The 8,926-nt window shown below is 34.3% G+C and overlaps 1 protein-coding gene across 1 annotated transcript; it reads left to right on the forward strand.

The window, feature by feature from the left end:
* Nucleotides 1–471: 471 nt before the first annotated feature.
* Nucleotides 472–7,167, forward strand: LOC140789783 (peroxisomal membrane protein 11-5-like). The gene is made up of 8 exons (XM_073139615.1): nucleotides 472–664; nucleotides 5,645–5,854; nucleotides 5,950–6,024; nucleotides 6,170–6,244; nucleotides 6,329–6,409; nucleotides 6,485–6,559; nucleotides 6,665–6,838; nucleotides 6,927–7,167. The coding sequence occupies exons 2-8, from the start codon at nucleotides 5,663–5,665 to the stop codon at nucleotides 6,960–6,962; spliced, it is 708 nt and encodes a 235-aa protein (XP_072995716.1). The 5' UTR covers nucleotides 472–664; nucleotides 5,645–5,662; the 3' UTR covers nucleotides 6,963–7,167.
* Nucleotides 7,168–8,926: the final 1,759 nt, after the last annotated feature.

Raw genomic sequence — 8,926 nt, forward strand, 5'->3', positions numbered from 1 at the left:
TCGAAAAAGACGAAAAACTAGATATGAGTTAGACAAAAGTCTAACACTCTGTCTATATAAATACATTTAGGCTCTATTTAATTTAGCCAAAATACTAAGTTATCTAGTTCAGATTTTAAACCATATGGGTCGCTGAGCTAATGCTTCAAACTAAATACTACCGAGATATCACTCGACTAATGAATAATTTTTAGTATAGTATTTTTTTTGGGATTTGAGTCGATCTGGGGCCTCTTTGGTAGTAGGGCCTACCAATTTTACTAAAAACATAGTTCCTCTTAAAAAGGAAAAAAAAGAAGAAAAACACGTCACCATTGGGATCCTTTCATGCTCCCCCCAAAAACTTACTCTATTAAATACTTGGCAGTGTATTATTGGCTAGTTAACTGATTTCCTACAATTTGTATTGTAGACGATCTTATACAATCTCGTTTGTCGCCTTTAGTTGTTACAGTGCTGATGAGGTGCGGTATTCGAGGTGGGCGGAACTCTCACTCTTAAATTCTAAATCTATCCGAATTTATATTAGTAAATTTCCTCCAACTACTCTCGCCAATTTGTCTCTCTTTCCTTTCAGTCCTCGAATCTCGATCCCTTGCTCGGGGAAGCCCGTGAAGGAATCCCGTCTGTAGATTCCTGCAATCAATCCTCTTCTTTCGCTCAGGTATGTCGTGATCTTATTTCGGTCTAGTCTAAATCTTTCGAGCTATCTCTTGTTTCTGTTGCTTATCTTTTGATTCAAGTAGTTGATAGGTGGCGAGTTGGAGTAGGTTTGATCTAAAAGCGTGATTTTGTTTGAGTTTTCTTGAAAGAAACAGAGAGAGAAGGATGGGTAGTAGTAGTAACAGTAGAAGAAGAAGAAGAAGACGATGATGATGATGAAAGAATTGGATCTCAGATTTAGAGGGAAATAAGGATAATTTCATGCAAAAAGCCAATTGCTTTTACTTGCATCCATTCGAACTTATCTTTAGTTCGTTTGCCCTTCTGTTAAGAAAGGGGCATGTGCAGTCTTAAGTCTTAACTTGCCTTATACAAATAGTTTGGTCTTTGTTTACCTCTTTTTTTAATTGGTCATTAGTGGGAACACTAGTTATTCTGACGATTAGATCTACAACTTATAATTTTGACGAATTCAACTATCTGATCTCACCTGACGTAGTGTTCTGGTCGCAAAATCACATCACACTATTTAATGCTTATGGAGAATAAAAAAAAAAAAGAACAAAATTTGGTAATGTTTTAACTCAAAATTTTATGAACGCCAATAGTCTTTATAGTTGAAACAACGTGGAATTTCTTGTTATCTTATGGTTCTATTCCCATTCTAATGAAGTATGACCTATTTCAACATTAGAAAGGTTAAGGTGTTCATGGATGGTCAACCAGGTTAATTCTTGTAGTAGTAGGTATTGTATGATTGTAGCAATGAGTCATAAATCTGTACTTGTCCTGCAACTTCCATTTCATATGCCTAACAGGTGGAATGGGAGTACCATCATATGTCATTGTGAATTAACACAAACAAATAAAGTTGGGAAACTTACCTTCTGAAGTTATGGTTCCTTGCGAGGGTAGGAACTATATTTCCATTCACCGGGAAATCTGAGAGAAAATGTTCAGCATCTTGTCTTCACCTTATTTTGTATGAGAAGCCTTTAGATTAAACTTATGCAAAGAGGTAGAAGTAGAATCTCTCTTACTCCAGTCCCCTCCTAGAATGATCTTTGAGAAATTAATTTCTGTTATCCATTGTTCATAACCCTCCTAGTAGTAACCTTTCTGTTAGAAAAAAAAAGATATTGTGTGGCTGCTGGCAGCTCTGTTAGACATGCTCACTTCAGTAGTATGTCAGGCTTGTGGTCTTCATGTCATTCTACAGAAGCTCTTATCTCCCAACTTTATCAAGCTATATATTAGAAAAATGTCTTTTACATTTTTTAGATAATGAATATTTAACTAATACCTGTCTATAAATTTAAGGGTCACCTAGTAGACTTCTTCAACTGCCATAACTTTGGGCCATTGCCCTCAGCCAAGCGAAACATATATCTTGGAGTGGTAGTTTCATGCAAACATTCTACACTTCACTTTTGTCCTCCTTTGGCGACATAGACACCAAGATCCATAGTTGAGAAACTTCTTATACTTGTTATTGTTTATCCTGGTCAGTGAAATTTTGATAAACATGATTTGTCAATTGTGTATATTCCTTTCTAATTTATTTGATCATACCTTTTTCATTTCTCTGAATCCTGATGGAATCTATGCATTAAGCTCCACTGCATGTTTGCAGTTTCAAAATTATCCATCCCTTTTTGGTGGAGCATACATTTGTCTCTTGTTGTATCTCATACCTTTTTTCTTCATTTTGTTGAGCTTTTTCACCGTTATCCATTTACCACCATCTTGTGATTGATGATTGGATTATCCAGTGGTTAACCATCCATTCCAAAACTGATTTATTGTATTGAATTGATTACTATGCAACATCAATATCTTGCTTGGACACTCTCAGTAGCATACTGCTTTCTTTATGAAGTTGATACACTACTCAAGTTCTCATTTCTTCTTGACAAACTATTTTTGCACCATGAGTTAAGGGTTGATTTAGAATCTGTGTATATTTATAATTTTAATTCACATTTTATTTAGTCATTTGGTGTGAGTACCTCTATGGAGTATACACCACATATAATTATCTGTCTCCATACTGCAAATTTACATGTAGTTATCTTTCTTTTTTCTTCCCTTTTTGTTGATGTTTAAACCATGAGAAGTTCTGAAATTTTGGTGGAGAAATAGGAATCCTAATTTGACTAGGTAAATAAGATATGAAAAGTAAAAGTTAAATCCAAGTCAAAGTCAAACAATCAAAATTTGAATCGTAGTTGGATTAGGAAAACTGAATACTACTCAAAACAAGAAAAAATTAATACAAGTCGGAAAGTGAAAAACAGAGTAAGTCTAAGAAACATAAAGTCAAGAAAAAATAGGAAGAGTAAACATGATAAACACACTAATAATTTTTTTAATGTGAAAAACCTCTCTTTCCGTTGAAAGAAGAAGAACCAGGGATCTGTCCAAACCAGATCAATCTATATCAATAGTTCTTAGACCCAAGAATTACTACTATACCTTAGACAGTTTGTCGTCTAACCATTAAAGTTTGCTTCTCTTATTTGAAACCCTTCTCGATTAGCTACTCCATGATTAGATTGTCTCCACGTCTAGTTCTCAATTTGTCACCACGGATCACTTCTCAAACTTTTCGGTAGTTGATAGTAGAAGTTGTAGTACACAACTCAATTTAGCTTTTCCGGTACTTGATTGATCTCTGATGTAATCTAGAACTCAGACATATGTTGATGACTTTCCTCAGACATAATAAAATATGTGCTCCATGGGGGAACCTAAAACTCTCTAACTCTTAAAGTTTTACTTCTCTTTTTATTCCAAATTCTTTAATAAGTAAACTAGAAGCTCTTTGAGTTCTTCCTTGGATGGATACCTCCCTCTAGCCTCTATGATCCTTTTATAACTATGGAAGATCTTTTGTATTTCGGACTAGGTGAATTTAAGGTTTGTTTGGACTGAACTTATATTCCTTAAGTGAATTTGACTGTTTTTGTGCCGTAATTCGCATTAACTTAGAACTTGGTTCAAACAGAGTTTTGCAGAATGCTGAATTCTCTTTCTTCTTTAAATGAATCTTGGATTTCTTTGCACCTATCAATCTTCTACAAGTAATATGACCTGATCATACAAATTACGTAGATTGTACGACACATTTTACTAGTGTTTGTATTCACGAAATCATCATTACATAAAATTGCACTTATAATCTCCCTCTTGGCAGTTTTGCGACATGACACATTTCTAAATAATCCTCTACCCAATACGATCATCCTAGGATCAAGTCAATATATTTATTTCAGATCTGCAAAGTTCCTGCAGCTCGATTTCAACATATAAGTCAACACACTTTCCTAAACAGTTTGCCATTAGATAAAATTGCCTTACAATCTCTATGGCTGACCTAAACCATTCAATCAATTCTTTTTAACACTATTAAGATGTTACATGAAAATGCTTTGATATATAAATGAGTAAATGATGTGACCGTTAGATTCTCTTCTTCATTTTGACCAAGATGAATCAAGAATTTCATTTTGTACTCTAAACATTTATTCCTGTTATTCTACTAAATTAGAATGTCCAAGACTAAAGTTATTTTATGAATTATATCTTGAGATGATTGTTTTGTTCCATCTTTATAGTTATAGTATATTTTCAGATGTTTTGGAAAGATGTGCGATATGTGGATTTTGTTCTTTCCAAGGTTTCCAATTTTGGCATATTCCGATCCGAACTGGATCAGCCACAACAAATTCCACCCCAAAACTAGTTTATTGAGTGGTTTTGATGGTGTATCGGTTGGATCAACTCATCCCTAGCCGTATCGGACTTGTTCAACTGTATCGATCAAAACCACTCTATATGTGTTAGTGAATGGGTTAGACATTCGAAGTAGACATCCATATACCTTCTCTCTATGTTATCCACCTGGGCGAAGTCCTCTGATGCAGACCCATTGAAGTAGGTGTCCAGCAAGCTCCTCCTCTGATGGACTCGGCAATACCGCACTCCGGCAACACTGCTCTCTCTCTCTCTCTCTCTCTCTCTCGGAGTGGGAGAGGGATAGAGATAGGGGGAGAGAGTCATTGTGTGTATGTGAAAGAGAGGGGGAGGCATTGTGTTTGTGGGAGAGACAGGGATTCAGAGAGGAAGAGGGTAAAAGAGAAATTTTTTGTTTTTGAAGTGAGTTATAAGTCAGAGATGGTAGAGATAGGTGGGAGAAAGAGAGTGGGAGAGAGTTAGTAGAGAGTGAGTGAGTGGGAGGGTGGGAGTGAGGGAAAGAAGGGATTTTTTATTTATTTACGTGAGGGAGAGGAAGAGAGAGTTAGTGGGAGAAAAAGAGAGACAGAGATTGAGAAAGTAGTATTTTTTCATTGAAATTCTCTTACATGTTCCTTTTATTTATTACGTACCATTATGTTTAGCATGTGTATGATATCTTGATTTTATATCTAACACCACAAAATATGTAACCCCGTGTGCACTGCAAAATATGTAACAACAAAATATTTAATTGCATAAGCATAGGCTCTATGTGGTGCCATGTCTGTGGGGCCATTTGCATAAAAAAATCATTTAGTTTACAAAATAGCAAAGTGGGCCATTGTGTGCACTTGTGGCCTCTTTTAAACTGATTATTGATCAAACTTAGGGTTTAAAATTCGCATTTTGTTATAAAAAGATATGCATGAATGCATTCAGTTTCAAGAACCCAATCTTACAATTACTAGAATTTAAGAGTTTTTTTTTTCTGCAACTAGCTCCATGTCTGCCTTTAGAACATTTAAATCTTTTCTGATCTTTTGTATATTTTAATGTCAGCTGTCCACTGTTTATATAGTGCTTAGGATTATTAAAGAGTAATTTTTTGTTCTGTTAAGATATCGAGATATCTAATATCCAAAATTGTGTTTTTCTTACCTTTTTGTGTGTTTGAGTTACTATTTTATATTAGTTCAGTTCTTTTGGTCTATTTTATCATTATATAGTATCTTTGCTTTGTCAGGTGTTTTTAGGATAGAAGATGAGTACATTGGATGCCACAAGAGCAGAGCTTGCTCTGTTAGTTTTATACTTAAACAAGGCTGAAGCCAGGGATAAGATTTGTAGGGCTATCCAGTATGGATCAAAATTTTTGAGCAATGGAGAACCTGGCACTGCACAAAATGTTGACAAATCAACCAGTCTGGCACGGAAAGTTTTTCGACTCTTTAAGGTTGTCTTTGTTCTATCCATTTCTTCTTAGTAATGGTATAAAGTGCTACTGTGGCACTAACGCAATCAGCATCATCATCTCCCTATGCTCTGCAGTTTGTTAATGATCTGCATGCCCTTATTAGCCCACCTGCCCAAGGAACTCCTCTTTCACTGATTTTACTCGGAAAGGTATGCAGATGCTACTTTTATTCATGGAACCAGTTTTACATCATTAAAGTTTGTTCTAATAGAAAATGGTGCAGGCCTGTTTATGTCATTCAATGGTCTTTTAAGAATGTTTATCTTTTCTGTTGGGTGGTCATGGCCTTTACAGTCCAAAAATGCGCTGCTGTCATCTTTCTTGTTTCTAGATCAAATCGTGTGGGCAAGCAGGACAGGGATATACAAGGTTTGGATCTCTTTTTGTAATCTGGCTCTTAGATGTTTCTGAACTGGACAAACTGATATAAATGCTTTAAAATGATGTTTGTAGAACAAAGAACGTGCAGAGTTAATCAGCAGGATATCGCTTTATTGCTGGTTGGGTTCTTCTACTTGCACCACCTTAATTGAGGTATGCACCTTGCTTCATCCATTATCTAACCTATTATCTATTACTTGAGATATACAACTCTGTTCGTACTCATAGTTGGCAGAACTTCAAAGGCTATCCAAATCAATGAAGAAGTTAGAGAAGGGGCTGAAAGGAAAAAATAAATATGAAGTACGTATTATTACATCCTTTCCTACAAGCTTAAGCTTCCTCTACTGTGATCCATCCTTTTTTGTGTACCTACAAATTCAAATATACTCATTACGGTGCTTGCAGGATGAGCAATACCAGATAAAGCTGAAGAAATCCAATGATAGATTACTAGCTCTTATTAAATCATCCATGGATTTGGTAGTCGCTGTAGGACTACTGCAACTGGCACCGAAGAAAGTCACTCCGCGTGTCACAGGAGCACTTGGATTCATTACCTCTCTCATCTCTTGTTATCAGGTTCTTCCTGAATTCTATTTTGATATAACATAAAGTCTAAAGCTACTGACTCGAGAAATTAATCTCGTTTTCTTCCTTTATTTGGCAGTTGCTTCCTACCCCAGCAAAGGCAAAAACGACTTGAAGGGAAGTTCTTTCCTCTCATTTGTTAGATCATCTTGTTACTAGGTAATAAGTACAGTAAAAACAAGCATATCTGGGCTTGTTAGCTGCATGGCTAGTAGATAAGGAGGTAAGCTCATGTCTTTCTGGGAATGCTGCCTCTACGTGATCACAATATTATTTTAATTATCTAACATTTATGAATTGCTGATCTTTTCTATGCCCTACATGCTTGAACTTTCTCTATATTCCCCGTCTTACCTACCGCGTTTTATTATCATGAACTAAATGTTAGGTTAAGATTGGATTTTCAGATTCTTTGCATAGTTTACCTCGAAGAACATAAGAGTTATCTTTATAACAAACTACTTGTAAGTAATTAAAACTGTTACAGCAAAAGGATCAAGGAGACGATGGAAGATATATATATTGCCTTATCGCATAAATACCTCTAGGTCTGAGCTCAAAAAGAATGACCATCTTTCAATCTTTTTTGCAGCAATGCTGCAACCCTTCAGCGAATATTCAAATCATGCAATCAGATTCATGTTGATGTGCATGGCTCTTCAAGATACTTGATTAACTCTTACTTGCAAAATCTCAACTCATAAATCTCGCTCGAAAATTGCATCATTGTGTCTATAATTAAGTGTTATGTGGGGGTGGTCTATGCAAGCTATGCAAGGAAGAATGAGACCAGATCCAATGGTTTTGGGTCTCAAGCTGTCACATTAAAGTCTTAGTTAAACGATGTAGGTGCGAAATTAAATTCTTTTATATGGATAGCATAAGGAAATAGTATAAATGGTGAGGTGGGATGTTCTCAAAAGCTTAATCCAGGTGAGGCCCAACAAGAGGCTAAGAATTTATATCTAAGTCCTTCACTACGGGCATATCGTTGTAGGATTAAATAAGAGGGGATAAGTCATTCCTAGGCTTATTTTAAATAGATAACATATCTCCTATCATATTATAAATTAAATATAGTGTTTGGTTTATACAAAGACTATATATGAGATAATTAAATAAAATTATATCATTGTCCTCAATAAAGAAAAATAGTAACGTCAATTACTATTTTAAACTATTATTGATTATCTTAAATTTAAATTATATCATTAAATATTATTAAATTATACTATATTAATTATAAAAATTAATCACGTTCAATTCAAAATAATCAGACTTAAGATCAAAAGTAATACAAAATAATCCAATAAGTTATATGAAAATATTAAATAATAAAAATATAAAATTTTTAATATAGCAATACTTTAAATAAATATAAAAATATAATTAGACTAATTAAGATTATTAGTTTTATTATTTATATATCTAAATTTATTATTTCTTATATAAGAGCTCTATCTATCTCTCCACTAGGATATATCATCTCACTCCTCAGGTGGGTTGATACATCCTTTTGGCAAATATGACAACTAGTTGAGATAACTAATCTAATCTCATCTTTATATCCCTTAAATAAACTAACTATAAGAGCCCGAAGATACCTATTTAATATCTCTATCTGGGTTCTAATTCAATATTCTTGATAAAAATTTGTGTCCAATTACAGTGGCGATATGAAGAGTTCGGCTCTTCCATGCCTTAAACTACTCTTTACGACACAAATAGATAAGTAAATATTAAATTAAACTCACGATCTTCTCCTATAACACAATGTAAATATCTTCTTTAAAAATTTAGTTCTTGCTGTTAAAGCGTAGCGTTGTGTGTGTGTGTGTGTATATATACCCTTAAAAAGTATGTATATATCTCTCTAAAGTTGGTATTTCTATGTATAAATATAAAAACTATATATTTTGAGGATTATATATATTTAGATATCAACATTTTTGAGAATATATGCAAATATTAACATTAGAAGGGTATACTTGCACAAAAAAACCCTAAAGCATATGCTTGCAGTCCATTTCGTATTAGAGATAGGAAAGAAAAAGTATTTAAAGAAGTGAGGATTTTTTA

The sequence above is a fragment of the Typha latifolia genome, chromosome 5 (assembly GCF_019914945.1).
Source record: "Typha latifolia isolate L0001 chromosome 5, TyphaL0001v2, whole genome shotgun sequence".
Taxonomy (NCBI): Eukaryota; Viridiplantae; Streptophyta; class Magnoliopsida; order Poales; family Typhaceae; genus Typha; species Typha latifolia.